We start from the raw sequence: 17,031 nt of genomic DNA, 5'->3' as shown, positions 1-17,031 counted from the left end.
ATCCAACCTTCATATCAATCTACCAGAAGGGAAGTAGCAGTGTGGGTTATTTTGTTCTTAGTGCATCTGAAGAATGAACGATGTCTGCAGATGTGTGTGTGTTTTGCAAAGGGAGCTGATGTGCGTCGTGTGAATTTTTTTTTTTTTAAAAGCCTCAAGTTGAGAGGAAGGTCGGCGTTTGCTGTTCATTTCATTAGCAGCGAATCAGCAGGTGCAAAACTAGCTCTCAGGTCGGAAGAGGAAACTCAAATAGCGCTGTGGGACCTAGATAACACAACCCCGACAACACACAACCTGCAACCTTTACCCCCGCCTCTGCCTCGGAAAGCCATCAAAAGCTTCCGAGTTGAAGTCCCGGGCTTTGGCCTCTTCACCCTTGAAATAATATAAGGCCCCCCCCACCCCTCTTTCTCTTTGACCATCCGAGGGCACTTCATCACAGCGACCCGACCTCACTTGCCCTTTTGAAGAAAGACTATAAGACGCAGCTTTCGCCCTGCATCATCCTCGCGGTCATGCGGGTCAGTCCCGAACAAATGCCGGGTTTGAAAAACACAAACAGATGTGTGAAATCTTTCTTTTGTTGTCTCTTAAATCCCCTGAGCTCGGACATTCCAAGCAATTTCTCCCCTCCGCCGTCCCGCTTCCCTCTGCCTAACCCTGTTCCATCACGCTCCAGTTTTTTTTTCCTCCGAAGCCCAGACCAAATCCAGACTCAACCCCCCCCCCCCACCCCCGCCCCTCCACCCACCACCACCACCACCCTCCGCCGTCTGAAGTGATTCCTTTAAGTGCGGCATCAAGGGTGCGAGACGGCACGCAGAACCCTGCCGTAAATCACAAGATGTAAAAGGAGGTGAACAACACCCACGCTTCCCACCATAACATGACACAAATTACAGACCGGGACATCTGGTGAGTGGCGTGCACCAAAACACGGCGGGGGCGGGGACGAGCTGGGTAGCCCTACTGCCAAACTCTTCCTCCTCGATGGCAAAAGTTCTTGGACGCAGACGAGGGAAGAAACGTCACCAAGAGCGAATGATAACAGCTTCATGTTCACTACAAGCGGAGATCACCGAAAAAGAGATATGATAACCAAACAGCAACGTAGCTCCGCCGTGCTTTGCTAGTGAGGATGCAAATAAACCGAAAGGCTAAATTAAAAAAGGAGATTAAATGTTATGTAGACACGAGCACTGACATCATCCCGTATATGATCTTTTAGGAATGTGACAAAACAAAAAACAGTTCTCCTGCTCGGTGGTGAAATCATTTTCTGAAGCCACCAGCTGCTGGTTTCCTCTCTACCTTTTTTCAAAGAGCTGCTTACTGTTGCAATGCATCTCTATGATGTGACGGGGTAATTAAACCACAGACCGATGTGCCTGGAGCAGGTTATCAAACACACTTGTCAACACCAGTGCAAGTATTGAGAATCAATGTCATGTGTGACGTTCCACTGAGGCCTCCAGGGGGACGCAGACAACGGGGAGGAAAGTATTGATGAGGTGAAAGTGTGTGCGTGTACAGTCCGTGTCATCAAAGTCAGTTTTGATGTCTGGAAACGAGTTTGTCGGGGTCACAACAACCGGACGATATCGGGAACATTCAGGTGATGGGTGGAGCCTGGGTAGAGGAGCAGGAGGCGGGACATGACGTGTAAAAACCACGTGTTTTTGTTTACAGCACGTCGGCGCTGACGACTTATCACCAAAAGCTATCGACTCACGTTGTCTTTCCAACAGCCTTCTGCCTGTATGACAGCTCCTTTTCGTCCTGAGACTTTTGTTTTTTTCAGTTTCACATGTGTCGCGTGTTAAAAACTTCATCAACACGTCCATTGGGCTCGCTACCTGCTGTATTCTCACGTGGGCTCACTCAGACATTATCCAGACATATCACAAGGGGGCTGGCAGGACAAAGTTGCGGAAAATGTCCGGAGCAACTGACGGAGGAACATTTGCTTGTCACATACAGCCCCTCTGGAAAATCTCTGAATAACAGCCAGACTTCAGTGCATGTCTGAAAGTAGATCTAGATGATTATGATGGTAGTGAAGCTAACCCTCAAAACTTAGATAACCGGAAAATAAAACAACTTCAAACTTTTCCAATTTGAAAATCATACTTTGAAGCAACCTGATATTTTACCTTTGTGAGACTTTGAGCTGCTCTTGACACTGTGTCAGAAAACGATTTGCTCAACACGATTTCCGAGGCTGTAATTTGCAGCAGAGAAGTGTTGTATCCACTCATGTGCAGGTTGGGCCGTTTCAGTTCAATGGAGAACTCAAGTGTCGTGTAAAATAAAAGGAGGGTTGTACTAGAAAACATGTTTTTAAAAAAAATGTATTCTGTGGTGATCTCATGCAAAATAATGACTCATTAAAACAACAGTGTCTGAATCAGCTAATTGGACGAGCGGCTGTAACAGAGGAGGAGGCGGCGCGCCAAGCGACATGTCACAGCCCACAGAGAAACAACAGGAGGGGACAATAATGACAGGGGTTGCACATGAAAGTGCCAAAATCTGTCAGAGCGACAACACGGGCAATTTGCAAGGAGCTGATGCACGCAGGGTTAGACGACTCTGCACCGAGCTGCAGCCCTGAAACTGAATAAAGAGGGATGAGGCAATAACACGAGTATGGATTTTAAATCAGAGCGCTCTTGAATGGGAGGAAAATTGAGAATGAAATTGTGGGATGTTGCTCGGGGGAGCTGCTTTTCATTTTGAAATGTCACAGTCATTCAACACTTTGCAACCAGGAGGCAGACGAAAGAAAAGATCCATCCACGCAGCGAGCAGGACCGCTGACATTTACTCAGTCGATCCGTTTCAATGAGCGTGAACCCGCACAACTGTCACATTGATGCTCACAACAAATCCCTGTGATGCAGCTGTAATACTGTAATAATCAGTCTGCTGATCGCATCCTTCACTTCAGATGTCAAACTATGTGTCTGCTCATGCAAAAAGATATAAACAATTACCAGCATGTGGAGTAAACTTTAACTGTGTGGCATCTTTTAAAGTAAAGCAGCGAAAAATAAAACAAAAGTAAACTGAAGCTGAACAGACATGGAAGTAGTGAGAGAAGCACATCGACCTCTGCAGGATCTTTCTGAGCATGTCAGACATATTTTTGTATCTTAAACAGGGCGATAAAACAATATTAATAATTCTCGCATATAGTTTTAATCAATTGCTATATTTCAAAAGATGGATATATGTAAATAGGTATAAGTGATCTATAAGTCAGACTGTTTTGCAAGTGTGTCATTGTCTGAATAAGAGTTTAGAACCACCAACCTTTTACTCAAGGGATAAAAACTTTGTATTTAAACTTCAAATGAATAATCATGCAACAATTATCACGATAATTATCAACATCGGCCGATGTGAACGTGTTTAATCGTGCAGTCTTTTGTGAAGTGGCAGCAATGAGCTGAGATTCCACAACCACATCACATCCAAACCAAACAGTCAAATCACAGTTTTTTTTCATCAAAGGACACAAAGAGTGGAGGCAAGAGCACGTGAAAACAGCCAAACATTATTTTACCAAAAAGCAATAAAGCAAAAGTCAATTAATATGAATCGATATGAAACTTAATTGAGCTAAATCTCAGATGTATATAAGAGGAGTTAAAAACCACAACCTTCACTCAAGGGCCCAAAAAAACTGTCTAAAAACTTCAAAGGAATAACAATGTAACATTTATCGCGACAATTATCGATATGAACGTTTTGATCTTCATTTAATCTCTGGCCACATCGTCCAAGCTCTTAATCTGAAATGACCTGAGGATACTGGTTTCAGTCGAAGTGTGAAGTGGCAGATTCTACAACCACACACACACACACACACACACACACACACACACACACACACACACACACACACACACACACACACACACACACACACACACACACACACACACACACACAGTTTAATCCCTGGGTTTTCCATCAAAGGACACGTTGCAGGATCTTTTTCTTTTTGCAGAGAATCGCGTTGAACGCACGTGAAAAACAACCTGCAACTGTTTCTCGAGGCTTTTTCTCAGACAGATCAAAGAAGCAGCAGTGAGCGTCAGTCCGTGGACCAGAGTCCCCCCCCACACACACACACGCACACACTTTCAACTTTGCTTTACCCCCCGAAAAAACTCACCCTTTCCCCGGAGAGGACGGCGGCGAGGCCGAGGGTCAAAATTATCCAAACGTTCCTCATTATTCCTCTGAACGATTCAGTGAAAAACGCGTCGCGACAGGCGTTAAAATGTCAAATCTCTCCCCCTCTTCTTCTTCTCCTTCTCCTTCTTCTCCTTCTTCTCCTGCTCCAGCCGCTTCTCTCTCTCTCTGGATCCACCGGATACGTGTTGCGTTTTTTGGATATTCCTCCTCCTCCTCTCTCCCGACACTTCTTCTCCTTCTCCTTCTTCCTTTACTCCTTCTTCTTCTTCTCTTTATTTTTGTTTTAGTGACAGAGTTTAAATAAAGCTCCCCGTTCAATCTGCAAAGTCCTCCGCGTGCTGTGTGGTGTCACTGAAATCCGCACGAGCCGCACGCCGCTCTACTTCTCTCTCTCTCTCTCTCTCTCTCTTTGCCTCTCTCTCTCCGTCTCTCTCCCTCCCCCTCTCTCTCCCTCCCTCTCTCTTCAACTTGCGTCAAAAGTACCCCCCCTCACAGTAATCATAACAAACCAATTAGGCTGTTTATTGGCAATAATTATTGATTATTATTGTTTGGTTTGTTGTTGTTGTTGTTGTTTTCCACAGGGAGGTGGCGCACGAGGAAAAGCCCTAAAAGTTAATTGAGCCATTTATCTATAACAATAATTTACCTGGTTCTGCTTTAAGTTTGTATTAATTATAATCAAGCCTCGTGCAGGATGAAACAATGAGGGACACATCTGATTGGTCAGTCTGTTGATTCAGTGTGTACATCCATATATATGGATGGATAGATATTATATATAGCCATATACACACATATACTGTGTAATGTATGTACACACTACACACTATAGTTGGAATTAAACACTGACAGGAGCGTTTCCATATTTAAGCCATTTATGGGCAAAGTCGCCCCCTGCTGGTACAAATTAATAGCTTCCCCCAAACATCTACACCATAGTACTTTATAATAAATAAAGCTGCATGTACCTGTAATCTTAGTTTTGTAAATTCATACATTTAAAATTTGTACCTCAACACTTATTTACCCTTTTGTTTATCCAGTTTCCTTCGGCCTCAGCTTTAGTCTGTGTCAGGCCGAGGTTTTTGAAAGATTGCACGACAAGGACACAAGTTACTTTTAGATGTTTTACTACAGAAAGTGAATGATATTCAATAGTTCATTTTGCCAGGGACCCCCCCCCCGCCCCTCAAAGACCCTTGGGGGTCCCCAGATGCTCTTTGAGAACCCCTGTTTTTAGGGTTTTCACAGATAAGATTAGATTAGATTAGATTAGATTAGTGTGTGTGTGTGTGTTTGTGTGCGTTGTTAAGTGACACAAACACACACACCTGAAACTTTCTGTGTCTGGACGCAGTGTTTGTACACAGGAAATGTAATATTCAGAATAAAAAAACAATACTAATAATATCAAAACCTGCCAGAACATTGGTAAAACTGGATATCTTTAAACAATGAAAAGTTAAACATTCTTTTTTTAATAATTCCGTTGAAATTACAGTTGTTGAGAAGACAATAACATGGAATTGAAATGCAGGACTTCTGGTTCTGGCAGCACGGTCGACCGACACAAAGGCTCCCCTGTTTCACGTTTACATGCAGGCAGGGCACTTTAATCTGCTTTAAAACATGTGCAACTCATCCACTCTTGAGAGGGAAATTCGTCGTAAAACAGAATCTCCAATCTCTGTTTAATGTTGCTGGGTTTTTTTCCCCATGTGAACGCTGCCACTGCCAACCCAGTCCTCGGCACCTCGCAGTCAAATCACTAAATTAATTTACAGCAGTGGAAACAGCATTTTCCCAGAGCCTTTAGAAAACCACTAATCCCACCTGATAATAGTCTGCCCTTTGTGCTCGGTAAACCCTTCAACTCTCCGATCACAAGCGCTGCCAAACTAAATTCCTCAGGCACCATCTTGGCCACATAAGCTGAGAGTCACTTCTGCTGCTACAAGGTGACCCCCCCCCCCCCCCCCCCCCCCCCCCCCACCCCCCCCCCCCCCCCCTCGAAGTACTTGTTTCAGTGCAGACCACGAAATCCAGATCTAGTGAATTTAATTTGTTTTTTTAAGGGGACTGCTGGGCCTCGGTGCTGGTTTACACTCGACAGTCTGTTTTCACCCTCTAGACACGAGTGGGATCAATTTTCTCACTCAATTCTCAGCACGACAGCGATAAGCATATTTCCCAGAATGTTCTTCAAGGCAACAGTTAATATTACAACCCTCTATTTGTTGTAATTCTAAATGCATACTCTGAATGATGGTAGATATCGACTCTGCTCCCTGTCACAGCAGCGCCTCTTCGATTCCTCAGTCAGACCAGACAAAGGCGCCTGCTCACTGATAAGGCCGGTTTCACTCTGTCGGGTATCTGACTGCTCGCCTGGTATTAGCCACGCTGCACCGGACGAGGAGGACGAGGAGGTCGAGGGATGAGACGGCCAGAGAAAGTCAAAGTGGCCATCAGGGGACATGGAGAAAACAGCAGAGGAGGAAGAGGAGGAGGAGGAGGTCGAGGGATGAGATGGCGAGAGAAAGTCAAAGTGGCCATCAGGGGACATGGGGAAAACAGCAGAGGATGAAGAGGAGGGAGGTGTAACAGGTCCCACTTGAACTGTACAATTTTCTTTGTCCTCAACAAACGGTTCATCTGTTGTGACCTGAACAGAATCAAACTGCGGCAGAGAAACTTTGCCGTGCACCAAAGAGAGGACTTGACTTTGTCATTGGGTTCGAAGGAAACAGGAATTAAGCACAATGCAAAGAAATAAATGAATGGACAAATTAAAATCTATCTTGTGACCCCCCTCCCCCACCGTAATGCACAAGCTTCCCAGGCCTCATCCTTTTCCTCCACAGAGGGCTTAACGCTGCTCCTGGTGTCCCAGATTACGCAGCCAATTAGGGCGAAGGCAAAGCCCCTTCTGCCACCGAGCTTGGATGGATAGTGGTGTGTGTCTGATGTGTGTGTGTGTGTGTGTGTGTGTGTGTGTGCGTGTGTGTGTGTGTGTGTGTGTGTGTGTGTGTGTGTGTGTGTGTGTGTGACTGTGGCACCGGTTCATGTAGCTGTCAGCCGGGTGTGAGGCAGCACAAGGACACAGAATGACACAGTCTTACAAGGGGAACCTTCAGTGAACACGGGTAGGGAAGACAAATAAAAATCTGTGTGAAGGTTGATTTCCCAAATAGAAATTATGCAGAGTGAATTATGCATGCGACGTGCTGGACTCAATACATTTTCATTTTCATGTGTGAATTGAATATCTATCAGACTCTATAGAAAGTGAAGACCTTCAAAAGTTTTCATGGATTTCAGTATATTTAATTCAACAGCACCACCAGCTGGCAAACAAGAAACTGATTTAAATTCACAGGCAAATCCTGACAAATACAATGTGTGTGTGTGTGTGTGTGTGTCTGACACTCAGGGAGCTACTTTTTCAAAGTGAGCCACACAACTCAGCCCCAAACTGAATCCTTTCTTTTATGACCCTGTGCTGAAGAATGAATTTGGTAAATCTAAGCACACGTCTGCAAAAAACTTCTGCCTGTTTCACACATACACGTGCAAAACTCGCTCAGCACCTGAGGTCCCTGCCTCGGTGGCAGCTGCTGAGTCTCTAGCCTGAAGGATGACCTCCAACATGGATGCCAGGATGGTGGTTGCTGTTGTTAAAGGTTCAGTGTGTAAAGATTTAGGTGAAAGGATCTAAAATAATATATAAAATAATCCTAGTGACTCGTGTGTTTCATCTAAATTGTTGTTTTCTCTACCCTAGAATGGGCCTTTATATTTAACTACTTTTGCATTTACATCTTTTTTTCCACAGGGTATCAAGGTGCTGGGGCTGAACTATCTTCCACATTCGTGATTGGTCAAGCTAAGACCTTGCTACTGCAGATCCTTCCCCCGGTTGCTACTGTTGATGACGCCGGCAACTCTGCAACTCGCGCACCAAACTTTCTGCCCACTTTCTGAGTTGGTGTTCCGACTTGAGTTGGCGTACACATACAGTACATTTTCCCAGTCAGGGGAACTAATCTTTCCGATTATTCCGACACCACATGAGCGCACAATCTGACTCCAAATGTGAAAAATGGCGGCGTTCGTATCTTGGCTATTTACTTCATCTCTGGATAGTGGGAGGAAGTGGAGACGCTTCAACGATCTTCATGTACAGTCATTGGTTGAGCCACTAGAAACATTGACTTCTGTGATTCTGCGACATATAGTTTAATACGGAGGACTTTTCAGTATCTTGCTTTACAGCTTTAGACTTGTTCAATTCTTCTGTCCAACCATCAATAAATTAACCAGCTGGCTCCGGATTCAACACATCAAACAGCAAATAACTTAACAGCTCAAACACTAAAGCTGTCTCATGTTTGATAGATATCGTGTCAGGACTCTTCACTGGAGCGTGATTGATGGAGACAGATTCATAGCTGTGTCTGAAGGGAAGGACCCTCTGACGTCGGTTTTCTGTGGCTCTGATGTGTCTGATACAAGATTGACACTTGTAAGCAGCCAGAGGCCCGGTGCTCCTCTCCCGCTGCTAGCTTGAGTCCAAACAATCAAACCCGGGGCCTGACGCTGCTGGCCCCGCTCCTGATGGTGGATACACACAACACAACGTGGACTCTAGCTCCACCGCCACCACTTCAAGCCGTCTCCTAGGCATTTAAAATCATTTTTAAAAATCCATTAGATTATGTATTATTTTTGTATTTGTTCTGGAGGAACACATGGGTGTTTTACATTTTTGTTCCCGTGGCAGCTTTCCTCTTCAATTATGGATATTTCTGGACGTTTTCACCACAAGTATGTCTGACAAAATGGAAAATGTGAGGAGTTTTAAATTGCTTTTACAGCTGTGGTCTGAAACCACTATGTGTATAATATCGTAGTATTTTAAAGATTAGAGGTTGTATATTGTGGCCCTGAGAACTAAAATTTAAGAAAACGTGTGTGACTTGTGATGTTACTAGTTGAGAATTAGATAATTGCTTATTTAAACATTGTGGTCACAGGATTCAGATATTTCTCGCAGATATGCTGTTAACCTAGCGTTAGCCTGGTGCTTGTTATTATCCTTCCAATTCAAGTAATCCCACGAAATTCACTTAATTGACTGAGCAACAGGCTAACGTCATGCTAGCCAGCTATATAACATGCTAAAGACAATAACCTAACCTATGCTTTGTGAATTGTCTATTTGCATGCGTTTGAATCTCATTACTCTCTGGCTTTCCTCCAATACAACTTTTTTAATCTGTATGCACGTCCCCCCCCAGGGCGTTTACACATACAATCTGTTCGGTGCAGTTGTTGACCCCACCCCTCCATCTGAGTTTTTACCCCTGAACATCCGAGAGGTGTCTGGCCCTCAGCAGTGAAGTTATCCAGCGCTCCCCACTCGCGGTGTCTCTGCTGCCCTTGTCTAAAGATCAGCCGGCCCATCTGTTCCTGCCGCACCGTGACGCAGAGGCCCTGACGGAGGAGCTCCACCTGCAGCTGGTCAGGGTGTGGTGGTGTAAAAACATCACAGGATATGCTCATGAGGGTGTGATGGATCATGATTAATGATACTGTGAACAGCGAAGTCAATATTGGTTTAAGTTGCAATAGGTAATTTGAGGCCACTTGAGACAGAAATACTGGAAATATTCTGACTGTACTCAAATTGGACGATGTGTCTCCACTTCCTCCCACTATCCAGAAATGAAGACAAAATGTCCTGGATACAAACGCTGCCGTCTTGCACAGATACATTTGGATCAGGAGTGCTTTCATGATGTGGAGCCATGAGGTCCAATTGATACACATGCTCGACCAATCATGAGTCAGTCCTGTTTCACCCTGTTTTTATAATAACTCATTAAAACCAAACTATGGTCCATGTCCCATCCACTAACATGGAGGAGGTGGTGCAGAGACACTGTGGCTTCACTGTGATGCCACCGCACAGAAGTTTACAGAAGACGTGACCGACCTCCTCTGCCGACCGACACCGACACTTTAAAGACTCCGCAGGGCTTTGATATACTCTTAAAAGTGCACGTACAGTGACAGTGAGGACCTGAAGCCGCCTCCCTCAACCTTTAGTTCACTTTAAAGTAAAACCTGAGTGTTCTCTCACGTCCCAGTCTCCTCGGGGCCAGCTTCTCTCGTCTTCACTGAACCGTTAAACGCCGTGGAGGTCATCCCTGAGTACCCATCAGTCCTGCTCCTCACCGTCGGGTCAAGAGTGTCAGCGAATAAAAGACGCTCCACCTCCTCTTGGATGTCCCTCAAGGTCCTTTCCTGCCAAACACCAGCCCGGGCCTCACAACAGAAGAAGCTGTGCAAACACTGGAGAAAAGAAACAGGGTGAGGAGGAAAAGAAAAGAGAATAAATTCATTAAATGAGCATCCGGTATCTATACTTTCTAACCCAGCCACTTAGTCATCTGTGTTTTTCAAAAGGTCACAACAGCTATTTCCGTCCGGACAGAAGGTCACGTACAGAGATAAGCTGCTGCTGTTAGCGTGATGTTTCTCTCCCCTCCGTACGCCCACCTGGCTAAACACCGCTTCCAGCCTGTCAAAGCAAAGCACCTGTGTGTGTGTTGTGTCAACATCTCCTGCCACTAACTAATTCATTAAGGCCACCAGGCGTACGCAGGACTCAATGTTGTTCTGTTCTGCTCCCCCCCCCCGTCGTCCACGTTCACACATGGCGGATCGGCCGTCACTCCGACTCGGCTCAGAGCTCCAGATGAGGCAGCACAGCTCGGAGCGTTTCAACAGTAAAGAATTCAATCACTTTTATATTTGCCGTCAAGGTCATTTAATATGTTGTAGCCAAAGGTTGTGATTCCACCTACAATTGGCAATTGGTTGAGGTGGATTATGACTTTAGTTCCAGTGCAGGATGTGAGTTTAACCACCAGTATTTAAGAAGTATATAACAAGAGCAGCACCAGCACTATAACTTGATAAAATGTGAAGATATGAATTCAGAACAGCAGGGATCAGGCTCTTTCTAGAGCTTTGGCGCCCTCTATGGTCCAAAGTACATATCTCACCCAACCTGAGGAGACCACAATGATGACGATTTGTATTTTAGTCTCATAGATTAAAATGAACATATATATTTATTTAAAAATAAATCAAAGCTGCTTGTGGAGTCAGACCTTCAATCAAGTATGGATCATCCAGCAGGCTGATGGGGCTGGTGTGCTGACACCTCCAACCTCTAGGGGGCCTTCAAACCCCACCCAACTGTGGCCTAATCCTGGCTTGTTTATATAAAAAACCTTATCAAATCAATTATTTGTTTATCTGTTGAAATACGAACCCATGAACATAGATTATTTTATTTACCAATTAGAAAAACATCATGTTTGGTTGATTTGGTACAAACATCAGTGGCGTTTGTAGGAACTCAACCCAGCAATATAATAAAAGCTGGTTATATAATATGATAAAATAACATAGAAATACACATTCATAAATATAATAAAAAAGGTTTATAAAAGCTGGTTTGATATCAAGAAATATAATAAAAGCTGGTTTAAATATAATGAAAATGGGTGAAGTATTCTGGTCTCATTAATAAACTGTGTTTGGATACTTTAGTTCATCTGTGTTGGAAATGGACATATTAGTGCTGTTTGCAGAAGATGGATATTAATTATATTTGCTTATTCTTTGTGGATTATTAATTACTTTTAATTGCAATTAACGTCACTTTTATCGATGTCCTGAAAAGGCTGAGAAAGACCGTCAGGGTTGTGGGGAATGAAAAACTCGTCATCATTTTACCTACTTTCTTATAAAGTCACTTTACTCGTAAGTGTTGTTTGAGAAAAAACAGTTTTATTAAATGTACAACAAAGTTAATATCATCAGTGCAGTGACACACAACATCGGTCAGGTATCTAATGTTCCTTAGGTTATATAATCTTTACTAAATGATTTTCCATGCAGCTTTGTATCCCCTCAAAACCTTCATTTAGAGAGAACATATCTAAGCACAGAATAAATGCCTTGGACCTGCGTTTGCATTAAAATGCCAAAGATCAGCTTCTCTACACTCTGGGCTTTAACTGCTCTTTGGAGAGATGAGGTGCAGGTTTTCAGTCAGAGAGTCCAGACCCCAGCTTCGATGTTTCTCAATGAAGGCGTCGACCGACTGCAGCCGCTCCACATCGCAGCGGCTCCCTGAGGAACAGACACACAGATTGATAAATAAATAAAGTGTTGCTTCCTTCAGAATTTATAGGGGAGTATAATTATAGTGCTTCATGATTAAGTACAGACACAGACTCAGACGTATTTGTTCTTAACAGGACTCACCGAACAGGATCTGCACTTGCTCGTCAGGCACTAAAAAGGGAGGACCTGAAAAAACCAATACAGTTTCAAATGTTTTAAATCTCATTGCGCTAATGCACACATTTTAAAATGGAGATTAAATAATAAACAGAAGGATGTAAATTTGGCTTTGAGACCAGATTTCCTCTCTGTGTTTCATATTTTTTTAAACAGGCACCTTTGTATAATTCAGGATTGTACAGCAAAGTGTCCAGAAGGTATCTGCAGTCTTTGGCCATGAGAGAAATGATGAGAGACGCATACCTGTGGTGTGAGAGACAGTGTGGTGAGACAACGTGGAGCATATGGTTAAATTACATCATATTTAATTGTCAAATATATGTTTTTTTAGAGCAATTAAAATCAAACACTTGGAGAGATTTGATTACATATTAACGTGGTTTGTATACAGAACATCTGCTTCTATATCGAATATTAAAAACCTCAGTGGAGCGTTCGGGCTCATCTTACTTCTCTCTGTCTCTCGGGTTGATGGCCACCAGAGCTCCTCTGTCCCAAATCGCCCCGAACTGACCTTCGATGGAGCTGTGAAGGTGAAAAAGAAATGAATTGTGATATAATTGATTAAACATCTTTAAAAAATGTTATGAAAACATCCAGCGGTCACCAACCTGGAGAAGTTGTACAGGTCGCACTGATACAGAGAGATGTTTTTCTCTGAGCTCTGTGGAACAAAGGGGAAATAAGTGGATTAAGAACTTTGTGAATGTCTGTGAATACAAGATTTGTATTTGACACGAAAAAGAATAAAGTGTAAATAAATAAATACACAAGACAAATTATAGTTTTACATAATGAGTGATTCCCTTTACATTTTTCTAAATATTTCCCTGACCCTCAGTAACAAAAGCAAGGTATTTCCTGTTTCACAATAAAAGCCCCAATAAAAGCTTTTATAGTGAAGGAGCTTGTATAAAATTTTAAATAGTAAATAGACAGTTTTTATATAGAGCTTTATATAGAACACTATAATGACTTTACAGTACAAGTCATCATTCACACACACTTTGACTGAACGGCCGTCAGGGGCAACAACATTAAAATTTTATATAAATAATATAGAGAAAGGAAAATACCGAGGTTACTATAGAAAAAGAATAAAAAACAGCATTTGATAATCATGAAACTCTTAAAGATTATAGATCTTTATGCTCTTTCATCCAAGTGTTGAGTAAAAACATAGAAAGCCATGAACCCTCTCGGTTCACACGGTGTCATGTACCTTGAAAACCTTCGCTCCAGGTACGGCAGCGACCGGCTCCTCGCTGTACGTCAAGTTATTCTCCTCAAAGAACTGTTTTATAGCCTTTTCACTGATCTCCACCCCGACCACCGAGTGGCCCATGTCTGCTAACCTGCAAAACACACACAGAGTGTTTTAATAGAGGAATAGAGACAGAAATCCAATGTGATTTGAATTATTGGATAAAATAAGCTTTTGCCCACCACTTCATATCCACTGCTTTCCCACAGAGAGGGAAGAAGAAGCGAACTCCCGTCCGTCCAGCGAGAACTTTATCGACATTGTCCTCCAGCAACCTATCAAAACATAGAAAATACCAAAAACTGCTGTTAAGGCAACGCTATGTACCCAACAGCGCCCTCTGCAGCCACATGTGGTGATTACTCCTAAACAACTGTGTTCTCCTGCTGAATATTGGAGATAAACGCTGTTTTTTATTGAGAGTATTGGAGATCGTACCCACTCACCAAAGTTACACAGAGCAAGAACAAACGTAATGTAGCGTCAAGCTAATTTTGAAGCTTATTTTATATATTTAAGTTAAAATGTCACCTCCTGGCCTTTCTATTTGTATTTTAACTGATCTTAAACCTCTTAAACTTCATGAAAAAGTATTTCCAACATGAAATCAGACAGAGCCTCAGTCAGTGCTTTGTTTGTGCATCTTTTCTGACACCTTCAGGTGGATAGCTGGAGGCGGTGGTGGTGTCACCCTGTCAGGCATTTAGAAGACTTCTGTTCTCCTTCAATCCTCTGAGGAGGCGGACGAGAGGCGGCTTCTTACTTGTGTACGTGAGGCTGATGGAAGCCGATTCTGTCCTGCTGCCAGCGTTCCTCCCACTCGCCGAGCGCCATGACCCGGTCGGCCTGCGGTTCCAGCATGACAGTGATGTTCTCCTGACCCCAACTACGAGAGAGGGGATGGAGGACAGAGCAGAGAGAGAGAGAGGAAGCAAAGAATGAGGAGGAGACCATTCGTATCTGCAGCTGGAGACGTTCACACGTTCCCACAAATAAAAACACGTGTACAACAGCTGCACAGTGTGAATTCTGTGAAGGCATGCAAACATCCACTGGACCGACAGCAGGACGCATGTTGCACCAGAGCATTCATCAGGATCTTTAGTGAGCAGGTAAAAGCTTTCACATGTATCTGGGTTTATGTTTGTAGATATTAAAAAACTGAATTTACAGAATAAACAATGCTGAGAAGTGCATTTATGTTTATATTTCACGTAAAGAAATTGTTCTTTAAATTCATATTTTGGACATTAACAAAGAAATAACAGTTACAGTGTTACAGTTATATATCTTTTTATCAGGATCTGTCCAGATGTTTTCTTTCGTTCATCAAAAAATTGCAAAAGAAAAGAAACCTCATTAGAACCTTCATCAAGTACCTGGTCCAAATACAAGTTATTTTTAAATGAGTGGCATCAAACATTCATACTGAGCACCTGACAAAGCAACAAGTCCCATTTCTTTTCAAAGAGATTTAATTATAGTTCTATATATTTCCTTTGTATGTGTTTTATATAATATGTATTTTTACCAGAAAATACCAACACCAAAAACCTGTCGGTCAGGCTCCAATTACCATTGAAGTGTAACTGACTTATAACCTAACACACCAGAGATCTGAGTCATAGGGAGGGAAATCACGTTAAACTGGAAAATACAACATCAGGTTACAAAACAGCAAATCTCAAACACGTGATTTGTCGTGTATATTTTGAGATTTGTTGTTGCGTTTGGTGGTTTCCTGTTTATGTTTGCTTTTTATGTAAATTTGCCTTTTGTGATGTGCTGTTTATAGTTAGTAAGTGGTTGTTGTGTTTACCACCGACAGATCCTTACACAACAGGGTGCAGCACAGACTGAGCTGAGGACAAAGGTCATGAATGTGTAAACACAATGACCTGTGACCTCTAACCTGTAAAACATTAGACAACTGGAACCTTTCAGCTTCTGGTTTTTACCTCTAATGTAACTCGTCCTTCTCATATTTACATGCAAACATTTCTTATTGAACAGCTCATATGAATTATCTCCTGCTGAGAACACATCTGATCTTGCAACTTTTTTAAAAAATACAAAGAATAGAGTTCAGTGAAGGTTATAAAGCGTATTCACTGTTTGAGGAACATAAGAATTCCCCAGTCAGATCCACACTCACCTGGAAACAGCCTCGAGCAGAAGCACGAGTAAAACCACAGTCACATGTGACGCCTGCATGTTTGCGTGTGAACAGCTGATGTTTACTGAGCTGAGTTTCACCGGTTCAATCAATACAGCGAAGGACCCACCTGCTGGGGAGCTGCTGCCCTCGGTCTGGTCTGTCAGGCTCAGCGGAGGGTTGCACAGGCCCTGGAGGGGAACAAGGGATGAATCTGAGGGATGAATGAATGAAGTGAGATGATATATCTCATATCATCAGACACATTCAGAGGAAACACACTGCAGGGATCTCACTTCCTTGTTGGGGAGGAGCATAGTGCTGCCTTCAAGTATCAAGGAAAACATGGGAGATCCCACAACTCTCTCTTGTTTGAGTCCCTACAGTCCTTTCAACGTATTGTTTCATTTGTTTTTTTATCACTTTTCATAACAGGCTATTTAATGTAATACAAAATCACATCTAATGCAGATAATGAATTTCACATTTTGCAATAAACATCTTATAGATGAATGAGCATGTCCAGAATTAAACTGGACCTCAAAACTAAATTGTGGAGGACGTTAGACTTAAGATGGGTTGGTTAAGTTAAAGTTAATTTTTGGACGTGAACATCTTTGTTATATGGTGATGTTAAGACAATTAATATAACTAATCGATTAACTGATCCACAGCTATAATAATAATAAGAATAGGCTTAAAACAACAACAACAACAACTAATATTAATAATAATGATAATAATCATGGGTTTAATGCAGTTTATGCAGAGACACAGACACACACACAGACGCACAGCTAAGATAAAGAGGCATGAGCCTCTTTATAGGGAAGCAGGTCAGTGACTATCTGTGGACGCAGGGCGGCGCTGCAGTCACAGAAATGCTGGGAGTCCCAGTGGAAACACGAGGCTGTGTCACTCCCAGCTGTCTCCTGTGATATTATCGTGCCGTACCTCATCAAACGCGCAAAGGCCACGGTCGTTACGCGTTTGGAAAACATTCAATAACACAGTGTGT

General features: G+C 42.9%; 3 protein-coding genes across 4 annotated transcripts in view; all 3 read right to left on the bottom strand.

Moving 5' to 3' along the window:
- sdc2 (syndecan 2) overlaps positions 1-4,612 on the bottom strand; it is a 44,439-nt gene extending 39,827 nt beyond the window's left edge. Inside the window, exon 1 of the mRNA XM_034599153.1 lies at positions 4,184-4,612. Coding sequence (XP_034455044.1) covers positions 4,184-4,243 — 60 coding nt within the window. The 5' untranslated portion in view covers positions 4,244-4,612. The remainder of the gene's footprint in view (positions 1-4,183) is intronic.
- LOC117770083 (double-strand-break repair protein rad21 homolog A-like) overlaps positions 1-17,031 on the bottom strand; it is a 951,093-nt gene that overhangs the window by 502,264 nt on the left and 431,798 nt on the right. The gene's annotated exons all lie outside the window — the stretch shown is intronic.
- On the bottom strand, positions 12,056-16,344 carry LOC117770093 (probable thiopurine S-methyltransferase). 2 transcript variants are annotated; one of them, XM_034599146.1, is made up of 9 exons: positions 16,144-16,344; positions 14,622-14,744; positions 14,041-14,133; positions 13,817-13,949; positions 13,206-13,258; positions 13,045-13,119; positions 12,752-12,837; positions 12,556-12,600; positions 12,056-12,420 (listed from the first exon to the last, which is right to left on the bottom strand). In XM_034599146.1, the coding sequence occupies exons 2-9, from the start codon at positions 14,717-14,719 to the stop codon at positions 12,302-12,304; spliced, it is 702 nt and encodes a 233-aa protein (XP_034455037.1). In that variant the 5' UTR covers positions 14,720-14,744; positions 16,144-16,344; the 3' UTR covers positions 12,056-12,301. The 2 variants fall into 2 exon arrangements, with proteins under 2 accessions (XP_034455037.1, XP_034455036.1); XM_034599145.1 differs by lacking the exon at positions 16,144-16,344 and adding an exon at positions 16,014-16,141.

The sequence above is a fragment of the Hippoglossus hippoglossus genome, chromosome 11 (genome assembly GCF_009819705.1).
Source record: "Hippoglossus hippoglossus isolate fHipHip1 chromosome 11, fHipHip1.pri, whole genome shotgun sequence".
Taxonomy (NCBI): domain Eukaryota; kingdom Metazoa; phylum Chordata; class Actinopteri; order Pleuronectiformes; family Pleuronectidae; genus Hippoglossus; species Hippoglossus hippoglossus.
The sequence above is the reverse complement of the archived record's forward strand: the minus strand, read 5'-3'. Positions and strand labels throughout refer to the sequence as shown.